Source organism: Ambystoma mexicanum, chromosome 11 (genome assembly GCF_040938575.1).
Source record: "Ambystoma mexicanum isolate Mex_15411 chromosome 11, UKY_AmexF1_1, whole genome shotgun sequence".
Lineage (NCBI taxonomy): Eukaryota > Metazoa > Chordata > Amphibia > Caudata > Ambystomatidae > Ambystoma > Ambystoma mexicanum.
The window spans coordinates 724,186,063-724,207,611 of record NC_090934.1 but is presented as its reverse complement, the minus strand read 5'-3'; the positions used below and the strand labels follow the sequence as shown (position 1 = coordinate 724,207,611).

Genomic DNA, 21,549 nt, shown 5'->3' with positions numbered 1-21,549 from the left:
TTCCATGCTTGTTTGAAATCCTTGAAAATCACGAAGAATCGGGTCATCTTGAGTTACCAGTGGGACTGACCAATCGGCAGCACAGCCGCTGAGATATGACAACACAAAGGCTACCTTGGTCTGATCATTAGGGAAGGCCCCAGGTGTGCATAGGAAGTGCAAACGACACTGATTCATGAATATGGCGAATCGTTTGGGGGTCCCCAGCAAAGCGTTCAGGTGGGGCCAGCGGCATGTTTCCAGGTACATTAATCTGCACCGGGTTACTGGAAACCACAGGAGCGGGGTTCCCCCCGGAACCGGGTAAAGGAGTTTGTCCAGCTTGACCTTGCAAAAGCTGTCTAGCCAAGTCATCAGCTCTAACCTTTATTACAATCACTTTCCTCCTGAGGGCACTAGTCTCTTGATGAGCGGTGTGTACTTCGGCCCGTAATTGCCCCAGTAATTGGGCCAACTGGTCAGTTTCGGAAGTTTCCATAGCGCCTGGGTGGGAATTTGTAGGAAGGCTTCGCGTTCTGTAACGCTCACCTGGTTCCCACGGGGGCGCTGGTCTAGTCTGGATTGTTGTGGCCTCTTCTAGCGTGATACGCAGGACCCGGAACACCGATTGGACAGGACCTCCAAATCGTGCTTGCCTGGCCCTTAGGAATATCCTTCTGCAGATGAGAAAGGGGATTAACAGTCTGCAGAATAGTGTGCTAGCTCCCCCTTTCCCCCTACGTTCCTCTCTAACTTCCTCCAAACCCCGGTTTAAGCTCACCTTATGGTTTGGAAGGATGAACTCTCCATCCTGCTTCTGGTGCAGGGGCGCGTGTTCGTCCAGTTACTTCACTGGTTTTCAGAATGGCGCTAGCAAAATCCACATGACTTTCCTGAGCGATGCGCCGTAAGTATGAAAGTTCAAAGTTCAAGTGAGGCCCCCTTTATGTTGTCTTTCTAACCTGTGATCTGTCCTTTATTTCAGGTGCATAATGAAGGCGATGCGTCGAGGGGTAAACCGCCGAGGTGAGTAGTGATGAGGGCGATCCCTCTAAATGTCCTTATCATTCCCCAGAAATGTCTCTTGTCCTTTCCCCATAGGGGCCGGGGTACGGTACCTGCCAACGGGGCGGCGCCGACCCGAAATGTGGAAGAAAAGCCAGTAAGTATTATGGCTGTTAATCAGGCTTTCCTTCTGTGTTCCGTCTGCTCACCTTTTGTTTCTTCCTCTCTCCCCTAGGTGCAGAGATGTGGCGTCCGATGCTGACAGCCGCGATGGAGCCGGGAGATGTCTCGAGGACAGGTGAGTGAAGCGTGGCACTGCAGCAAGCAACGCAATGCTTTTAAATGGAAGTCTTTCTTCAGGGATGCTGGAGAGAAGATTCCGGATGCAGGTAAGAAGTTTGAAATAGTCCTTGGTTTTCACCTTTCTCTTCTCTTCCTTCCTTGCAGGTCTTCCAGGTTCGAGGTGGCGTGGCTGGAGTCCAGGAGCAGGAGCAGACACGGTGAGCGTTAAGCTGCAGGAAGCAGAACAACGCGAAGCATGAGCTGCTGTCTGGGCGTGGCTTAAATAGCCACCAAAGAAGTCCCAGGTATGTATCCTTCCCCAACTAGGTATGTATCCTACCCTGGCCACGCCCGAGTGAAAAAATAGTCCCTATGAAAAAATAGTCCCTTTCAGGTCTCAGGGAGGCCTGAAGCGTGCAGCATGGTCTGCATCAGGTAAGTGCACAAAACACCTCCCTTTATGAGCCTGGTGCCTATGGCGCCAGAACTGATGTCCAACATGAGCCTGGCGCCAAAGGCGCCAGGACTGAGTCCAAAGAGCCCCTATAAGGGGCCGCTGGGCTTTTACCCGAGGGCATGATGCCTGCTTCCGGGGGTGCTGGGCCTGGCCTGGTGCTCCGGGGGTAGGCATCATGACAGCCACCCTTAGTCAGTCAAGACTCTCCTGATGGTGGTGTTCCTCTCAAGCCTCGTTGTCAATCATCCTTTCTAGGAAGGTCTCAAGGGACATTTTAGCCAGCAGATTTGGGATTTCTTGTGGAGAAAAACAATTCTGACAGAGGGGTCTCAAGATCTTCTTCCTCCTTGGAGTCAATGGGTACATGGCTGGAGAGGGCTGTAGGTCTAGGTCTCTCCTGTTTTTAAAAAGTCTTAACACTCTGTCCTACTGAAGGCTTTATGCCGATGTCCTGTCTGTGGAAGGTGGTCAATGGGACTGGATATAAGGCTGACTCTGTGTCAGGTCACTGACATCCCACTGCTGACACCATATGTAGTGAACCAGAAGACATCATGTCTCTTTCTTTCCCCCCTTTCATAGGATATTGATACACACGTGTTCTCAGGCTCACACAACCTGGATAGCTTTCCCAGCCGCTATTCACAATGTTCGTATCTTTCTCAATCCCCCTTTCTTAGTGTGTTTACTCAGTCTAGTTTCTCAGGCTTCCGTAACCTTGATATCGTTCACAACCGTTTTTCATAATGTTCATATCTTTCCTAATCCCCCTTTCTAGGGTGTTTCTCAGGCTCCCATAAGCTTCATAGCTTTTACAGTTGTTATTCACAATATTTGTACCTTGTATCAGTATATTCTCTATTGGGTTTCTCTCGCTCACGTAATGTCATCGACTTTTGTAGCGTTCACTCAAGGGCCCTCATTCCGAGTATGGCGGTCCAGAAAAAAGGGTGCCGGTAGCAACGTACCAGCATCCTTTCCAGACCACCATACTACGAGAATGCTGGTAGGGGCATGGATCCCTCAACAGGCCTGACCTGCCAGTTTTCAGGCCCCTACTGGCATGTCTGTCACTGGAGCACCAGCACTGTTGGCTACGATGTCGGTGCTTCAGTGTCCCCATTTCCATGGAGTCCTGTAGGACTCCATGGAAATGGGGATTTACCGTTACCCCGCCATTTGTGATATCCCAGTGGCACTGGGATATCAGGCGGAGGTACGGCTGTAATGGGGTTGGCGGAAACCCGCCGGCTACCTGCAGGTTTTCCAGCAGCCCCGTAATGAGGGCCAATGTCTTTGTACTTCTCAGCGGTGCACACTCTGTCGGGTTTCCCAGGCTCCTCGTAACCTTTAGGCTGCACTGTCTGGTTCATCCAGACCTTTTGATACTTTGCATTAAGGCCTGGTTGCTCCTAGATCTCTTGCTCTCACCACCTGTCATGTAGGCCTTTCCCAGGCCATTGGCTTCTCATCGGTTTCAGGACACTCTTGGACCTCTGATTTGTCTGAATTCTGGCATCTCTTACACCTCCTGCAAGCTTCAAACCCTTATATCAGGTTAGGGGTTGCATGTAGATTTGCCAGCAAACAGGTGAACTTGTACAACAAGGTACTCTCCCTGCCTCTGCAGATAGTGGCAAGTCCTTCTTATCCCCGTCTGCTGCTGCCACTACTGGGCTCACCCAGACTCTTCTATAGGAATTAGGCATGGTGTGTCACAGTTAGTGATTGGCTAGGTTTGTGAGTGTGTTATCTTGTGTTATTCGGCTTGGGTTTCTCTCATGTTCCACCTTAATTTACTTTTAACATTGTGATAAATAAACTCTCTTAATTATTTAATTGGTATAATGGCATCAACTGGTGGTCCCGCAGCTTTATAGGGGCTGGCGCACATTGGCACCATCTTGGATTTTATGTAGTGACTGCTTGCTGCTCTGCAGGGTTCTGCATCCCCCCTTGTTCTGGAGGGGGCAGCTTCTGCATCTCAGCTGGAGCATGCGGTTCGTGGTTACATCACTGTCTGTTTTTCTTCTACATGTGAGAGCGAGGAATTATCACATCTTGGCCTGTAGTCTCTGGGTTCGCAATCTGCCAAGGAGTAGTTTGAAATGTTCTGGTGTACCCTGAAAACCTTCCCCATTTGTCCAGTGCGTTTTTGCGAGTCATAATCTCTGTTGGTAGTTGGGCTCAGGGTGGTCCCGGATGGACTGTTATTGCATCTGTGGTATCGACTGGACCAACCCATTCCCATGTGGCTCGCCCCCTCACATAGAAGTATGGGAAGTTCTGTCAACTAGCAACACAGGTTATCGCATTCCCCATGCAAGCAGTTTTCCACATACATGGTATCCATATATAACAAAAACTGCTGTATATGGATACCATATATGTATGATACCATATCTACATTCATGTCGATATGAATGTGCCTACCTCATTCATGTGAAAATGAGGTAGGCACATTGTAAATTCTAGCAATTATTGTGCTGTGTGAATCTACATCTAAGTTCACAGGACGTTCCTATGCCACCATCTAGTGGTTGTGTATGGGTAGTTCATGGAGAGGAACTTACAGAAGGAACATTTTGCAATAACTTTCACCAACTGGGCATGTGCTATGAGAACGAATGTAGATTCTTTTTAATATCTGTAAGGTTCTTATACCCTTTTTGTTTTTTGAACTGGAGAATTCTTTCTTTACGTTTTGCCTGGGATGTAAGCACCGGTTAGAAACTATTGCGTCCTAGAATTAGGACTCCCCTGCACACCGTATTGCTGTAAACACAGCCAAATGGAATCAGATGTAAGTGCATGCAATTTAGACATACACCCATTAAGAGAGCAATTCTAAATATAATGTTCCTAACATTGAAGGTTCTTTAACGATGAAGAATAGGGATCAACGAGTTTCTGGGAAAACCCCCTTCTTCTGCAGGAAAACTGTAAATACAACGAGTAATAATCAAATTAATGTAAAGCAACAGCACGCTCTCATATCTTAGTATATAACCAAAGCAGAGTGTTTGTGGTATCAGCCAGTATTTGAGGAGCATAGTTGGTGTCCCAATTATAGAAAAGCCCAGGAGAGAATCTGAAGGCGAAACCAAAAACGACAGTGCCTATACATATGAAACGCATGCACTTGGGCAAACAGAAGTGCTCGAACCCTGTATACTAGTATGACATTGTCACCGCCATCTCCAAAAGAAGGTGTTGAAGATTAAAACACCCAAGTCTGCACAGAGTAGAGTGAAGGGCCAAACCATACAAAACTCCCAAGTCTACGGATTCAACATACTTCAAAAGTTGCAACGTGATGTACGAAAATAGCAAAAACAAACGCCCATATGACTTTACAAACAAAAAACAAGATCCCAGATGAACTCACTTATGTGTACTAATAGCCTATATAAGAATGAAATAAAAGGAAACATTTAAAACATACCTTGGCAATAACGTCTCTGCAAATACAAAACACCCTAAAACACAGGGTTATCTTCACATCTACCCGAACACTGCAGCAAAGAAAATAAAAGGCAGCTAAGTACACGATAGTAAGCAACAAAACATGTTAGAAATCCAGAAATAATAAAGAATACCCGCTTACCCTTGCAATCTAGTATGCCCCTTAGGAACACCACCACTAGAAGAGACATCCTTCTTGTAGACAAAAATAGCCCACAGGGACTTATTCATCTGTAGTTCATACATGCCAACCCTCCCGATTTAGGCGGGAGACTCCCAATTTTTTTCGGTGAAAAATATTGCTATTTTTCTCTGTCTCCCACCTGAAAAACCTGTAGCCCCAATGCATTCCTATGGGGAAATGTTCGTCTCCCGATTTCCCTGTGGAAATCTCCCTCCCAGCTGTGTCTGAATGTTGGCATGTATAGTAGTTAAAAAAACTGGAACTGTATATCTTAATATTCAGATGCTGGTTCCAATTTAACAACACAATAACTGCAAAGTAACGAAATGCTCAATTCTGAATGAAAACTCTCGACCCCAAAATGGACGTATAATGGCTGACCCCTGATAAGGTCCGGTACGTGTAGAGCGGTGCCACACAAGACAAGAGCGGGATATCTTGTGTGGCACTGCTTCATCTCCACATATTACGAACCCCGGAGCAGAATGCACACCTCCAAATACGGAGTCACGTTACCATAGCGTGATGCGTGCCATCCAAGGACCCGACGGCCGTGTAATCAAAGTAAAAGTAAAGGAAGGATTAATAGAACAAATGTATACAGTTCACTTGCGGTGCAAATCCGCCATGTTCTAATGGTACAACTGTATAATATACTAAATATAATCCAATCACACACACACACCAAAGCAGAAATACCAATAAAGATGGGAAAGATTCGGCAGGGCCCAAACGCAAAAAAGGAAGCTAAGATTGCAGAGTAAAAGGAAATAGAGCTCTAATTTGGACATCAACCGGAAACCAGATTCCCAACACGAATTGCATTGCACAGAAACACCTTAATTAAATAATGAAAACATTGACATAAGTAAAATGCTGATCTGGGTTATGCTCACATTACTTACAAATTCGCAAAAGTGCTGATTAGTCAGCTAAACAGTAAACAGCTGAACAACCACTCAATCAGAGGGAGCCAAGCCCACCACCTGGAGGTGTTACTTTGATTTCAAATAATAGACAACTTTGACCAGGGGAAGAGACATACAATGAATGTCCTACTCAAATTCAATGCTGATGTAGAGCACGTGCTCTTAGCCACATTATGTCAGGGTATAGTTCCACAAACGCCATGTTAAGTGTATTGTATTGAAATATTGCAAAACATTCAATTGGCCAACTGAGTAGCCTGATGGTGAAACAGGCTTTCTATGTGCATATTGTGCAAACTCTGACCGGAGAACAGCAATTTTGTATAGCAGTACTATATACAACTATTCATAGAATGGCAGAAACACCTTAATAGAGTGATGAACATCTTGGCATGAATAACAATTCAGATGTGCGTTATATTCACATCCACAGAAACTCTAGTTAATCGGATTAAGCAGACACATAGTGATATAGCGTTATATGTGCATCTTGGCATGAATACAGTGCAGATAGGAGTTAGGTTCACATTGCTTACCGTTCCGCAAAAACGCTGTTAGGTCAGATAAAACTCACTCATAGTAAACCAACGTAATATCCATATGTTCAGCAAACATTGGACCAGAAGGAGCCCGGCCCTGCCTATCCCAAGCCGAATGTAAAGTAGAGCAATAAATGTTATTAACTCAATGACACGTCAAACCTAAGTAAACATCATATTTCCAATAATTCTCTACATCATCCATAAGGCTTTCTGGGGCCTAGGACCTTGCTACATCTAACGCGCTCTCCCTAAATACTTCCCTAATAGGGTCGGTCTTCTAGCTCCAACTCTCTGCAGGTCGGATGTTTCTCTAAGCAGAGAGTAGGGGGTAGATCTCTTTCTTCGGCGGGAGCCTCCCTCTGGAATGGCCTCCCTGCCCCTCTAAATCTTGAGCCGTATCTCAAGTTCCAGAAGCTTCTCAAGACCTTCCTTTTCTCCTCCTCCTTCCCTCTCCCCCGCCCTTGCTAGCCTCCTCCTGCCACTGTAACTAGTTGCCTCTTCCCTCGATCCATAAGTCTTATCAGGGCCAGGCCTTTCCTTCAACCAGTCTTCCCCTGCACCCCTTGGCCAGCACTTGCCCCTGGGCTTCCTTCCCTGACTAGCCTACTGGGTCAGGTCCTTCTGTGTCACTACACAATTGACCCCCCACCCTATTTCCCCCTGCACTTGCCCTCTTGGGCTCCACCTAGCACTTGCCCTTCTCCTGGGGCCCCATCCCCCTTGCACTGCTCCCTCTTCGCCCTCTCCCTAATCCCATCCCCTGCCCTGATCTGCCCCCTTCCCCTCTGCACTTCTAGTTACTGAACTTGCACAATCTGAATGTTACAAGGCCTAGTAGGACCTTTCTTGTTGTTTTTCTCCTCTGCCCCTCCCCCTCATTTTGTTCTTGTGGTGCCTGGAAACACTTATTGATGTATAGGCACCATACAAATGCTCAATAAATAAAGAAATGACACAAAATCTGAAAATCTACACAAAACAGTGTAAACGAAAGTCCTCATTAAGATCTTTAGGGTAAAGAGTGTCCAACAGATGTATCCAATACATTTCACACTGTGCGAGATGAGCAGATGTATCACTGGCTCTATTTGAAATTTTAACCACTTCCAAAATCATGAATCTGATCTGTTACATATTGTGATGCTTTTCATGAAAATGTTGTGCAACTGGTGACCTAATATTGCTAGTCCGGATGTTAGACTAGTGTTCGAGCCATCTCTCCCGAGCCGATGTAGATGTTTGGCCTATGTAGAGTAGGCCGCAGAGGCATTTGATGCAGTAAATTATTCCAGTAGTGGTACAAGTTGCAAAATCCTTAAGGACAATTTTCAACCAGTTTGTGGGTGTGAGACTTTCCTCCCTTTATTGATTCTGTTGCAGCAACTGCAGAAAAGGCACGGAAATGTGCCTTTCTTGCATGCACGCAAAGTCCTCTGAAGATCCACTGGAGATTCCTCTGCCCTTACCAATGTGTCAAAAATTCCTGCCAAGCTTAAAAGCCATCATCAGTGGTTTGTGAAAGAATTTCAACAATTGGGAGTCGAAATGTGGATATTTCCTATTTCTCTTAGTAAACTCTGTCTAAAAAACCTGGAAATATACAGAAGTGGGATCTCATCATTTTTCTGAATATACTTTAATAAAGATTCTCTCTCACCCTCGTTAGATCTTTGGACAGCTAGACAACCACCGGGTCACTAGTATCGATAAACAATGACAGCCTAATTTTGCAAACAGCGGAGCAGGAAATAGTGGTGTAATTTTTAATCCCTTTCATTTACCTGGCAGGGAGGAGTTATCCAACTTTCCAGTGTGTACACAATGTCAGGCATCCTTCTTTTTGTCCCACTCACTGCAATGTAGACATCCACGTGCCTGCAATCCTCATAGCCTCTCAAGCTGGTCTGAAATCACCTGGTTGACACCAGTATGCTACAAATCAGATGTGGCTTTAATAATTATGTGAGCAATCAGCCAAAATACCAAAACCTAGGTATGGCTTATATGTTCAGAATGTTTTGCCACCAAGTGATAGTTCAGCATCATTATTAAGGTTTTGGAACAGTGGTGCAGCTGTCAAGCTGAGTGCCATTGAACTTGAAACCTGCTCTGTGACACGGGATAGCAGGAAGTGCAGACCAGGATACTGATGCTGCAGTGCACAGGTGTAGACTCAGCTTTTGACATGTAGTTTAATCAAAGGGGGGTCTGGTTAGGGAATTACGTACATCATTTTATTTGATCAAAATGAAAAATGTGAGGGCTTTTGCACCCTTACCAGATGGCAATTCCTCACAATCAGCTTCTCTGCCCCGTTGTGGATATCAGAAGTAATGTTACTTAGTCTCAGGGGGCAGAGCTGATCCCCTATAATTTTTGACAATTAAAATTGCCACTTTTTTGTTTATCTCATTTATTTTTTAAATGGTTTTCTTTTTCGGATCTCTCTTGAGAAATGAATCACAGGCCCTGTGAATTGCACATAATAATGGATGTGACTAGACCGGACAATATGCATCCAGCATAATTCTTTTTTTTTTTTCGTTTTGGAAATTCTTGCCAACAGTCTAGGGAGATATAGGATTGAAGTAACTGTTCTCAGTAAGAAACACATTTATGTACGACTTGCTCTTTTCACTTTTACCTCTTAACATTCATAACACTGATTTAGACCCTACTCCACTGGCGCTGAAGCATTCTTCCCTTTACAGTGTTACATTAAGTAACCCGCTGAATGTTGTGGTAGGTCAAAAGAAGGAGGCAGACCAATATTTTGCATTTTAAAGGATCTTTATTGAAAACAATGGAAAAATGCCTAACGTTCCCTCTTCTAAGGGCTTCACTACAAACACAACTAAAGAAGGGGGCTCGACGTCTTGTCTAATGTCCAAAGTAACTCTGTCCTCTGTTCAAAAGCTTATCCTTACTGACCCTAACCACTTATCCTAAATAACTGAAGACCAGGAGAATGACTCCCTTCTCCTGCGGTTGCCTTGCCAGCAAGTATTTCTTAGTATAGAATCGTCAAGTAGCTTCTTGCTATTTCTTGTAGCAGTTGATTCAGTTCTTTAAAGGGATTTCTCCACGTCCCTTTCTTTAGTTCTGTTTGAGCTCTCAATTTCCTCTCTCTAGGCGCTCTGGCCTCTGAATATTTATGTACTCTGCTCCTCTCAACTATCTGTTCTTTTCCTGCACCAGTTCCTCCAATTTCGCAGCCCCTTGATTACTGATTATCCGTTGTGGTATCCTGGTCCTCACAATGGGATCTGTGTAATGTACCCAGTGACTTGTTTCACTCCTTTTATAGGTTTTCCATTCACTGGACAAATATGTTGAGTTCCTGAACAGTTCTCATTCTTCTCAATATGTATACAATCACTGTGACGGGTATAGTGCTTCCCTGTGTGATTCTCACTCTCCTTAGTAAATACACACTCACTGGGACAAGTAAGGCGAGTCCCTGTATGATTTTCATTCATCTCAATGCATTCGCTTTCAGTGGGACGAATAGGCTGTGTCCCTTTATGAGTCTCACTATTAATGTATTCACATTCACTGGGATGAGTAGGCTGAGTCCCTTTGTCATGCTCGCTCTTTTTATTTTATTTATTTATTTCATTTGTAGAAAGTGCCAAGCCCAAGGGCATCAGGGCGCTAGGTACAGAGGTACAGATGGAAGCATAATACCATCATTAAACGGAAGAATGATTTACATGCATAGTGGAACATAGTGCTGTGGCATCAGCTTGTCACAGATTAAGGTTTTTGGGTGAATAGCCATGTTATAAGACCTTTTTTCGGAAGGCCTAGAAGGATGATCTGATCTTAGTGAGAGCCATAGGGCGTTCCCATGTTTAGCAGCTACCACCGGGGATGTTGAGAAGGTGCGAGTAGGCATCCTGGGTCGGTCTGTTAGATTGTGATTTGAAGAATTTGATGAGTATTTAGTAGCCGTATTTGAGAGACACTTGTGTGTTAATGAGTTTCAAACACAATGCGCTCGTGAAGGGCAGCCAGTGGGAATTTCGTCTAACAGAGAATATATGGTAATTTTTGCGGAATGTTCAGTGCTGCTTTTAGTGCATTATTTTGTAAGATCTGAAGTTTTTTAATATTGAGAGAGGTGGAACCAGCAGAGAGGGCATTGCAGTAGTCTAGTCTGGATAAAATGAGGGCTCTGGCAACCATGATGCAGCTGTCTGTAGTCAAGAAATGTCTAGAGGTGTTAATACGCTACAAGGTGTATGCTGCGGCTGAGGCTACTGAGTTTACGTGTCTAGATAGTGTTATCGATGAGTCCAGGTAAACCCCTAACATTTGTACTTCTTTTGTGACTTGGATGGTGTTTCCGTCAATGCTGAAGGATTTGTATGCACCTCTAAGTTTGTTTAAACATGTCTGCATTACAATAAGGAGCAGCTCAGTTTTCTTGTTGTTCAAGCATAGAGTGACAAGCCATCCAGGCCTGGATAGTTTGGTAGATTTTGCTCAATGCATTGGAATCTGTCTCGTAAGTACCTGAGATGGGTAGGACGATCTAAGTATCATCCGCGTAGTTAGTGTAGGAAATACCCATGGTGTCAAGGAGGTAAAGAGGGGCTATGAAAAGATGTTGTAAAGTGTTGGGGAGACACAGGAGCCTTGAGGAACTCCACAGGTGGCTGTGGCTGGAGGGGCAGAGGAGGAAATGGAGAAGACCCTCATTGTTCTGTTTGATAGGAAGGATTCGATCCAAGCTATTGCTCTGTTGGAGAAGTGGGCATAAGAGAGATGTTGGCAAAGGATTTTGTGGTAGACCAAATCAAAGGAGGCTGAGAGGTCAAGTAGGAGGAGGAGGGCCAGATTGCCATTGTCAGTGATCTCAGCCATTTGAATTTTTAAGTTCAGGAGTGCTAATTCCGTTCCATGACCAGAGCAAAGGCCAGATTGGTGTAGACCAAGGAGGTTATTGGCTTTAAGATACTTTTGAATTTGCAGGTATGGTTCTCTTTCCAATATTTTGAGTAAGAAAGGGACTGTCTTGATCGGGCGGTAGTTGGTTGGGGTGTTGCGATCTAGAGTGGGTTTCTTGAGGAGGGGTAGGACCCAGACATCTTTAGAGTAATGTATTCACACTCACTGGGACCAGTAGGCTGAGTCACCTCGTGACACTCACTCTTCTTAATGTATTTAGACTCACTGGGACGAGTAGGCTCAAACCCCTTGTGATTCTCACTCACTTTTCTTTATGTATTCACACTCACTGGGACAAGTAGGCTTACTCTAATCCTTATATTCGTTTCCGCTATCAATAAGAGGGATATTATTCTGCCTCTCATGATATGTGCCTTGTCCCCCCAGGTCTCCCGCTCTCCTGTTACCTAGAGTGTAATAGGGCTGCATCACTGGGTTCACCCTCACCTTTGGCATTCCTCTGTGGTTCGTCAGAATGGCTGCTGTGTTTGTTTTGTCACCTTGCTCCAACATGCTTCAGTGTCTTTCTCCCTGTGTGGTCTTGGCATGGAAAGGTGTAGTCTTTCCTTTTCCTTCCCAGCTACCATCAGATAAGAACTCTCTGTGTCCAGTTGTGGCTCGGCCTCTTCCCATTCACGGCATCTCTCCTCCCTGTTTGTTTCTCGAATGTCCCTCAAGGGGCTGTTACTTATTCGGCAAGCTTTGTCGGGTCTACCTTACACACGGTGCAGCGCAGGCACCACTGGGTTTTGGCTGCTCGACTGCGTAGAGAGCAACATTTTCTCCCGGTTACTAGCGTCCATCCAGCTGGTTCGAAACTTCGGGTGTGTTCCTCTCTCTCTCTCTCTCTCTTCCTCTCTCTCTTTCTCTCTTTTTCTCTTTCTCTCTCTCTCTCTCCTCCCCTTTTTATGCTGCTGCTTTGCTGCTCTGGGTCTTCCCCAGTTTCCAGTAGCATTCCTTTCTTTGTGTCGGAATTAGGCTCAACATAACTCCTTTGGGTTTCTTCGTCCCAGTGTCCTGTATTCCTTCTTACCCCTAGATTTTTACTCATCTCAGTATCAGGCAGATACTTATCTCTTGCAGGGGGTGTCCAGTCATTTGGTCGACTGAAAACTGGTCGAATCACATTTGGTCGACGCAATTTGGTCGAAAACGAAATGGTCGAATTCTTTTTTTATTTATATATTTATTTTTCGGGTTTTCGTTTTTTAAAAAAAGGGGTTTTTAGAGAAAAAAAGGGGGTTGGGGGGGACCCCCCCAAAAAAAAATAAAAAAAGGGGTGAAAATAAAAAAAAAAAAAAATTCGACCATTTGGTTTTCAACCAAATTGGTTCGACCATTTGTCTGGTCGACCAATTTTTTTCGACCAAATGTCTGGTAACCTTGCAGGGGTGTTGCAATAACAGATGTAGGAGGATTCTGGTGTTCTGGTAACTCAAATATCCTTAGAGTGTTTCTGAATGTAATAGAAAGGGAGTCGTCCAGGAGGGGAGTCTCTCCCTGTGAGGTCCCCCTTACGACCACCCCTAGGGGGAATGTTGAGTAGCCGGTCACCTCCCTAGCCTCACAAGCAAAAGCTCCCTCCTGGGGAGAAGTAACCAAATCCCTCGATTTGTCACAATGTACAGATTAAAACCTTTCAAAAAGAGGCCAAAGCAAAACCTTTTAACTTCTCCAGAGTTGTCAGAAAAATACCATGTTCGGGAACTTTTACTATATGCATCGGTTGCTCGTTCCATTTCAGTGCTAAATTGTTGCCGTGAACCAGAAGAGTCTGTTTCATTGTTTCATAAAAATGAGTTGCGAGTTACCCTATGGAATTGTGTGTTATGGTCAGGTGACAGCCACTGTAAAGGACAGTGGTTATTCTACGCACTGCAATTAAAGCCTGCACTGTGACTTTGTCTCGTTCTACTTGGGCTGACCTGCTCGCTTTCTTGCACAGGTATAACGCCCATGCTGCAGCTGATCCGTCACATCACAAAGGACCCAAAGGATGACACACAATGTTACCTCATTTTTGCAAATCAGGTGAGTGAGCAGTGTCTTTGGTTATGTTAGTTGTTGGGAAGGTCTCAAGTTGACGTAGTCTGGGAAGATTATAATAATTCACGTGTTTTGCAAGAGAACTCTGTGCCTAAACTAATAGCATGCACTGCAATGGTGCCATGTGCGCCATTGCAACTCTCCTAGAGGGCAACAAAATAACCTTTTTCAAAACGGCCCAGAAGGATTTGGTTCCATGTGTTTTTACTGCAGAAGTGTCACTGTGGTATTTTGTTACTGCATTTTTTTTTTTTACAGATTTTCTTTGCTGCAAAATACAGGACCCCCTGCACACCCCACCCAACCCCTGCCTTCTCCCATCACATATTATCCCCCACCTGAATTTTGCTGCAAAAACTTGGTACACAGATATACTGACAAAGATCTGCGGTGAAATGCCTGCAGTAAAAAGAAATAGATACCAATTATTGTCCCTGAACTGTATAAAATAGCCTCCAGACAAAATCTCTTGTTTTGACTTGGGACATTTTTTAGCCAAAGCTTTGTCCATGTGTAAGGGACAAGTCAGTAACTTACTCGGAGAGGCCGATTTTCTCTTAGACACACCGGCACATTTTGAAAACTGAAATCCTACACCCATCCGTGCTCATAGTACTTAATCAAAATCTCAATTTTTAAGGTTAAACAAATTTAGGGGCAAAAAACAGCCCTATTATTTTCATACAAAACTAGATTTAATTTCACCTTAAAAACGAGTATGAAAACCACCCCAAAGAAACAATACATGTACTAATGGAAAGAACAGAAGGCCAAATGTCTAGAGGCCCCCAGGTATGGGTGCAGGGTGACTCCCTTAAGTTCTGGGTGGCAGTCCTGGATTGATGTTCTACGTTACTGCAGTACGAGCAGCACTGTGTGTGGTCTGAACAAGCTTTCCTTTGTGAAGGAGCGTTGGTGTAAACTGCAATGCAGCGTACATGCTGCCTCCATGGATGCAATTGTTCTAGGAAAGGGCTCACAGAATTTCAGCAACTAAGACGTTCTAAAGGAAATGTACACGATTTCTACTTTAACTGGTAGAATCACAGCAGATCTTCTTGCTCAGTGTACGTGAACATTTAAAAACCAGATTGAGCTAATGGAGGGGAGTTGGTTCCTGGTAACCAGAATAACTACAGCTACCAGAATCCTTTGAGAACAAAATGGACACTAAATAGCAACACCTGAAAAGTGTGCCTCCCTGATGATTGTGGGAGACATGAAAGCGCTTGGAGGAGAAGAACACAGTAAATTGCAGCAGGTATCTAAACCGGGAACTAGAGTGTGCTCTTCACCCCTTCTTTTTTACGTATATAAAACAATAGAACCAAAAATCCTGCTTTCCATTAAAATATTGTATTTATTAAAAATAAATTACGTATGGTAGCACAGCTTTCAAAAACCTTGCAACCTCTAAGAAAAAGGTTCCCCCAAAGTGTTGGTGGCTGAAACACTCTAGCTGGTCTTAAAAGGGACACACTTGCCACCTAAATATGTGTTGAAGAAAACACATGTGCTCTAGCTTTTCGCTTGTTTATGAACTAACAGGCTTAATGCTCATTGCAGAACTCCAAATAGCGCTTATATGTCAGAATATCGCTGGAAAAAACATTCAGGGTATATTTTTATGTGAAACAGGATCACGGGGCGTTTTTATATATTATCTGTAGATAATTACTTGGAATAATACCAAGTAATGCCCTACCATACAGACTTCTACCATTTGGATTTATGCATGCAAAGGGGAATATAGTTCCATGGTATGTCAAAATAATTAAATAGTTGAACATAACGGATGTGGTTTTATCACAAAAAAATTGATTGAAATCTAAATTCTCACCTTACTTTCCTTCCACTTTTTTGTCTCACTGTGGAACATGCTACAACCAAACAATGACAGGACATAAAAATGATTATTTAAGTTAATAGGAATCTACTGAGGAACGGAACATTAAGGAATGTCATAGGAACTGGATAAACAAAAGATACTAACTGTAACAGTTGAAATCAATTATGAAGTGCGACTCTGGTTATTCATTTCAAGGTAAACTGGATCCTGGGTTAATACTGAAAGTAATGGTATACAAAATATGAATATGCGCGATTAGGGGGTATTATGAACTCAAACTGAAATGTGAATTAGATTGAGATTTGAAGAAAATGTTGAAATGCTGATTGGATTGAAGAAAGTAAATGAAAATTGGGCGGACATTTGGAAGTGTGAAAATGCAAAAAGTGTTTTTGTCCCTTGTACAAGAAGTGTTTTGTGCCTTGAGAAGGCCCTAGGTGGGCGAAACATTTGCATATGCCCGGTTTTGGTAAATGTTGGTATAAGATTAAAGGCATAGTTAGAATTAGTGATTTATAACTAAATTACTTATTTCTGTGATCTATCAAGAAATGTATTCAAGACTTAGCGCAACGTTACCCTACCATTATATACTGTATTCAAAAAGTATTATATTACCTGTGAATAGTAGTCTCTGTTGGGTCCATGCAGCTATAAAGTCATTAAGTGAAAATTCTTTGACTTTGCAAAGCAGTAAGATTACATAAGGGAGGGCGCCTTGCAGAGTATTCACCCCCCGCCCCCTTTTTATCCAATTATATAAACTAACTCCATTCCTAGAATATTTGGGCAAAGTGTTGGATAGTGCCTTTTAGTCACCCTCAATGTTTTTTTTCCCTGTGATTATATCACTGGATACCAAAATAGCACTATTCTTGAGGTGCTGATGAAGAATGCATGCAACCTGCAGTCATAGGTTCTAACACCCAGGAAGCATGTGTCAGCTGAGGCCTTTGCCGCTACTTTCTCTCCTCCTCCTACTCCTGCGGTTGACTCACACTCTGATACAGCCCTCTCTAGCCTGCATCTTTCTATCACTAACACTCTTGATGTCCTTGCCCCTGTCATGAGAATCTGCCTGAAAGCCTACCTTCAAGGGCAACTCTGGGTATGACTCTGACCTCACCACTCTAAAACGTAAGTGTAGGGTGGCAAAGAGGAAGTGAAGGGCATTGGGCACATCCTCTGACAAACTGGCCTGCCGCCTGCTCCAAAGGCAATACAGACAATCTGTCCTGTCCAAGAAGAGTGCCCACATCCAAGCCTGCGTCTCTGTGGCCTCTAACACAGCCAAACTTTTCAAAATCTGTAAGGAGCTGACTAATCCACCTGTAGTCTCCACCTCTCCTGTTCGCTCCAAGGCCCACTGCAGGACTCTGGCCTCTCACTTCACCACTAAAACCCAGGACATCCTGTCCTCTCTCTCCTCCTCTCTTTCCTCTTCCTCTCCCTCTCCTCCCCCTTTCTCCTGTTTTTCTGTGATCACTCCTGATGACATTTCTAGACAAGTCTGATCTATGAAAGTGTCATCCAAAATGGTGCTCCCCTGCACCTCCAGAACCCTCAAGGACCAGATCGACATGCTCGCTCCAGCCTTGGCCAATTTCTGCAATCACTCTTTTGCCACTGGAACTTTCCCCTCCCCCTTAAGCACTCCCTTGTGCACCCCCTCTTGAAGAAACCTTCTGCTGATCCTTCCTGCCTGGCAAACTACTGCCCAATCTCTATCACTTCTTTCCTGGGCAAACTCTTGGAAAAGCTGGCCATCTCCCAGCTTCCCCTCCACACTGAATCTTTTGGTTGTCTCCATGACCATCAGTCTGGCTTCAGAGCAGCCAGAGGCATGGAAACTGCTCTCCTGAAAACCCATGAAGACCCGCTCTCTATTCTAGACTCTAGCCTTCCTTCTGTCCTCATCCTCCTTGATATTTCCCCTGCTTTTGACACAGTCAATCATTCCATCCTGCTCAATCGTCTGTGAGAACCTGTGCATCACTGATCAGACCCTCGCATGGTTGAACTCCTTCCTTCTGGACCGCCGCTCTCAGGTCCAACTGGGGTCCTTTCTCTCCACAACCTCTCTCTCTACAAGTGGTGTTCCCCAGGGCTCCAACCCCTCACTCTGGCTTTTCAACCTCTATGTGGCCCCTTTGGCCCACCTCATCTCTACCTTCTCCTCTAACTATCAGTGTTATGCAGATGACACTCAGGACTCCTTCAGGCATCCCACTGCCTCCTCTCCTCTCTCGCTCATTCCCGAATGTCTATCCACGAGCCAGGAATGGTGCACCTTGAATGGTCTCTGCATCAATGCCAGCAAGACCGAGATCCTCCTCATTGGGACCCCTGCTCCCTCTTTCCCTCTTTCACTGTGCCCGCCCAGCTTGGGCCCTCTCCCTGCGGCTTACTGTGAGGCAAAAAACATAGGGTTCATCTTCGACTCCACTCTCTCCTTCTTCTCTCCTCACATCACTGATCTCTTTAGTCCCACTACCAGCTCCACCTCCTCATAGGTAGTCTTCTATTTCTCACTTTCCCCCAGAAGCTCAATGTCTCCAGAGCCGTGGTTCGCTCAAGGCTGGACTACTTCAACAGCCTCTTTCTCAACCTGCCTTCTTCTACCCTCCACCCTCTGCAACTAATCCAGAACAGGACTGCAAACTTGTCCTTGGCCTCAAGCCCAGGGATCGTATCTCTCCAGCCCTGAAATCTCTCCACTGGCTCCCGGTGGCTGCAAGTATCTAGTTAAAGACCCGCTGCATTGTCCACAAGGCTTTCTGGGGCCAAGACCCTCACTACATCCAGCTCTCTCATCCTAAACATCTTCCTTCTTGAGCCCTTTGCTGAGCTACCTCCAATTCTCTGAAGGTCAGTTGCTTATCCAGGCAGAGAGAGGGAGATCTCTCTCCTCTGCAGTAGCCTCCCTCTGGAATGTCCTCCTTGCCCCTCTCAAACTCGAGCAGGTTCCAGAAGCAGCCCAAGGCCTTCCTTTCCGCTTCTGCTGTCTCTCTCTCCCTTGCTGACCCTCCTGTCTGCTGCGTTGACTGGGCGCTTGGCTACCCTCTGAACCAATGGGCACCAGGCTCCTCTACTACCTGTTAGCACCTGCACTGCCTTCGGGCCGCCGCACACTTAAGGGCTGTATCTGTAACCCTACAGTCCCCTTCCTCCTTGCACTACCCAAATTACCCAATTACTGCCCTGACCATACTTCCCCTCTCCCTCCCCCTGGCATTTCTCCTTCCCCCACCCCCTTCACTTGCATGATCTGAATGGCACAAGGCCCAGTAAGATCGTTTTCATCCTCCCTCTGTCTCCCTACCTTGCCTTGTCGCGCCTAGAAACACTTGTATACAGGCGCGTGATAAATGACTCATCATAGCATATCATATAATACACTTCCGCCATTCTCCTTTTCAGGACGATAAAACAATAAAAGGGAAACACTGAGGTGGTTTAACTGTTGACAACCGCCTTTGAAGCGGCAAACCTGGGTACAAGACCGCCATGGACAAGTCAGACTTGCTAGACTGAGGATCAGGATCAGGCATGCCTTAGACTCTTAACTTTCATCTGTTTGTTTTTTTATTGTATAAAGCCACCTATGTGTTCTCTATCAAAGATACTACTAGGTGCGTACCGGGGAAGCGGACAGATTTTATGGGTCACGTTTCTTGTGAATTAACGCAAAATTAATGCGTAAACGTGTGATTTCATGCATGTCTTGTATGTGAATCCACATTTTTACATATTTGTTTGCAAGGAGAGGAGACACAGAACGGAATATTCGTTCTGCCACCTACCCTTATTGCAATACAATTGTGACAGCAGTTGCGTCTGCATGGCTTTTTCATGCTGGCCTACGGAATGAGCCTTCTTTTTGCACCAGTAAAATGGAGGTGGATTCTATAGGAATCCATTGTAATTGCTGCCTGCCATGCTTATATCGCAGGTTGGGTTGATTCCATTTGAGCTGTGAAGTGAAAAAGGGTGACGTGAATGTGATTTTGCATGCATTTTACAACTCGCTTTTGCCCTTTGTAGGGGAAATTACAAAAATTTAACAGAACGGTCCTGTTGGTACATAAGTGCAAATGTAGACGGTCCCCTTTGTGCAATCCAAGTGGTCTGAGGTGTTTTAATGTATGATGGACATGTATAAATAATACTTACCTATTGAATTGAGTTTTAGTCAATTGGATGCCTTTAACAGCTTTGGATCATTCTTGATGTAAAGCCCATAAATTAAGCTTGGCTTGAAGCAAGAGCCCTATTTGCTTTCTGTCCAAGCCATATCCTTGTGAACCCCGAACCAGTAGTCACAAGGACAGTGTGGGGGTACTGAAGAGGAATACCGGGGCACCATTATGTACCCTGGCCACCCCTAAATGATGTACATGACAAGGATCTTGAGGGAGAGTGCAGGACTCTCAAATCATGCAATAAACGGATGATTCCCCAACCGAACTTTGAGTGACAAAGCATTGCTGGAGATCCCTTGGATCACGGCACCGAGCTCTCGAACTCTCGAACTCTCAATCCACCCTTCGGCCACAGTCAAGCTAATCTCTTCAGAAAATGGTTAAACGGCCCTGTCCAAGCAATCCTTCAGTTACTGTACATTTTACGCAAGGTCCAACTAATACAGCAAGAGGGTCCAACCTTGTATCCCAATCTGTTTGTATATTGGACCCTACCCATGTCGGTTACCCGCGCCTCTCCTTTACCACCCCTCCCCCATTTAGTATTGAACCTTGTAATTTATTCATCGTTTTTCAAACCTCATTGCCTTCGGTTTTCACATTCCCGCCCGTTTACTTAGTTGGGATGGTCACAGTTTGAAAGGCTTCAAAATCCTGCAAAATCTGCCTTTGATGTCAGCTTGTACTGTCAGATAGTTTTCCTGTTCAAGAACCCCCTCTGCTGTTACCTTTTAGAGAAGTACTACCACTTAGCCTACCTAGTTGTGGTTTGATAAAAGGGTAGAGGAAAGATTCTGGATTTCTGCCTTCCAGGACCATAATCATCCTTGAATTGGAGGCTAATACAGAATTCTGTTTTGCCCGTCAGGGTGACATTGAAGGACCCTGCCTTTTCCACCTTTTAAGAGTTGCTTGAATTTATTTCTGATTAGGCAAATATTTCCTGGCACGGTACCCCATTCGTTTTGTGTTAATATTACCCCTACCTTCCCAGAGTTGGGGACGCCTTAACGTTTTTCACCTTGCCCCTCAGGGTCATCAGTGCAAATTCTGTATCCATATTTCTTTTCGAGGATACTGAGTTTGTATCCACATGTTTCTACAGAGCAATATATTTAATACTAGGCCCACTGCTCTTTATCCACAAATGATACAATATTATGAGAACAATGAAAGGAACAAAGGGTCCTGTTCTCTCCTCTTGAGTATTTACCGGGCACCGTCTGTGCTACACGTCTGGAATTCTGTATTCTCCACACTCGTGCATTAGTGCTTCTGAATTCCCTCTCTGGGATGAACCTTGGGAAGATTTAGTTCAATACATACAAATAGATTCTGCTCCTAAAACAATGCGTTGTGCTTCCTGTGCTGTGAAATTCGAGAAGTTTAGTAAACCCTGCTGTGTTTATTTTCTAGACCGAGGAAGACATACTCTTGAGAGCAGAGCTGGAAGAAGTGGCTAGTAATCACCCAGAACAGTTCAAGTTGTGGTTCACCTTAGACCGGCCCCCAAAAGGTAAGCACACCGGTGCATGCACTAATCTGGCTGAAGTCATTGTTATTTTGCTCATGCTCAAGCTCTCAGGAAGTAAGTGTGATGCTACTCAAAGCTCCCCCTTTTACCTCTTTATTTTGGTAGCATGACCAAGAGTCACT

General features: G+C 44.7%; 1 protein-coding gene across 1 annotated transcript in view; it reads left to right on the top strand.

Moving 5' to 3' along the window:
• The window catches only part of CYB5R2 (cytochrome b5 reductase 2), a 208,378-nt gene that overhangs the window by 182,271 nt on the left and 4,558 nt on the right, over positions 1-21,549 (top strand). The window contains exons 7-8 of the mRNA XM_069623601.1: positions 13,742-13,827; positions 21,310-21,409. Of these exons, the coding sequence (XP_069479702.1) occupies positions 13,742-13,827; positions 21,310-21,409 (186 nt within the window). The remainder of the gene's footprint in view (positions 1-13,741; positions 13,828-21,309; positions 21,410-21,549) is intronic.